The sequence below is a fragment of the Orycteropus afer genome, unplaced genomic scaffold (genome assembly GCF_000298275.1).
Source record: "Orycteropus afer afer isolate SDZICR_OR568_19922 unplaced genomic scaffold, OryAfe1.0 scaffold00267, whole genome shotgun sequence".
In the NCBI taxonomy this organism is placed as follows: Eukaryota; Metazoa; Chordata; class Mammalia; order Tubulidentata; family Orycteropodidae; genus Orycteropus; species Orycteropus afer.
Window position 1 is genome coordinate 3035135 of NW_006921854.1, and position 1195 is coordinate 3036329.

Here is a 1195-nt window from a genome sequence, read left to right on the forward strand (position 1 = left end):
TGAATTTATGGTGTGTGAATTATATCTCTGTTTTTAAAATAAGACACACGTGGTAAGAAGCTTAATAATTTATCCTGAATTTATCCTGTGTATGAGTGAAACCAGCTTAAACATAGGAAAGGAACCAGAACAAAACTCTTACCCAATAAAACAGGTCCCAGTTCAGTTGTTGGGTTTTCTTGTTGTTGTTGCTTGTTTTGTTTTGTTTTTATGATAAGGGACATTTGCACCTCTGCTCAAGCAGTGTCTTAGTTATAAAGAGCCTTTCAAAAGCATAGTTGATGGAAATAATTTTGTTGCAAGATCCTTTCTGGACTTTTTCTTATGTGGCAAAACTTACTCATATGTCAAGGCGAATAAAGGATTAAAATTTGCTGTCTACACATCACATTTCTCTTGTATGTGCTCCAGTAACAGTAATAAAAATTTTAATAGTACTTTATAATTATAACTTTATAATTTTTAAGTTTGTGTGTGTATGTATACAGAAGTGTATCATTATATACACATCAAGTAGCAGGTGTGTGTTAATGACAGGGATAAAGTGTTTATTGGTTGAAACTAGCTTTGTTGTAGATTTTTTGCTGTTTACTGAGTTTGCCTTTGGGTCAGTCTCACGGAAGTGGAAAGGAACTTTAGGGTAAACGTACGTTTGCGAATCCACGTGTGATTTTGTTTTATTGGTACAACACTGTTTTTCATTGTTATCTATAAAAACTGAAAATATTAATCATCTTTTCCCAAACCTAACATTTTAATTGTACTTTTTTAGTCAGCTCTTTAAATTTCATGGCTTCAGCTGTCAGCTTTCTGTGACTGTCCCTGGGGCCTTCTAGCCAGTACTAGCTACCAGAGCGGACTAATGTTTACTGTAAGGTAGACCAGTTTCTACAGCAGAGCGGGACATGTGAGTCCCTGAGAGCCTGGTTTGGGTGGGAGACGTAGGTTCATTGTTCCGTGAAGGCTTGTGTTTGCTTAAACCATTGGCCCTTCTCCCCCAGGTTGTAATTATCGCATGTCCTGTGTTGGTTCAGAATTGTTGCTAGCTAAGAAGCAAGTGGGAAGGCCTGATAATTCTCATTGAACACGTCTCTCTACAGGAGCTGACAGAAGAAGGACTGCCTTTTCTCATCCTCTTCCACATGAAGGAGGACACAGAAAGTTTAGAAATATTCCAGAATGAAGTAGCCCGGCA

General features: G+C 37.7%; 1 protein-coding gene across 1 annotated transcript in view; it reads left to right on the top strand.

Moving 5' to 3' along the window:
• ERP44 (endoplasmic reticulum protein 44) overlaps positions 1-1195 on the top strand; it is an 82601-nt gene that overhangs the window by 60920 nt on the left and 20486 nt on the right. Inside the window, exon 9 of the mRNA XM_042782236.1 lies at positions 1101-1192. Coding sequence (XP_042638170.1) covers positions 1101-1192 — 92 coding nt within the window. The remainder of the gene's footprint in view (positions 1-1100; positions 1193-1195) is intronic.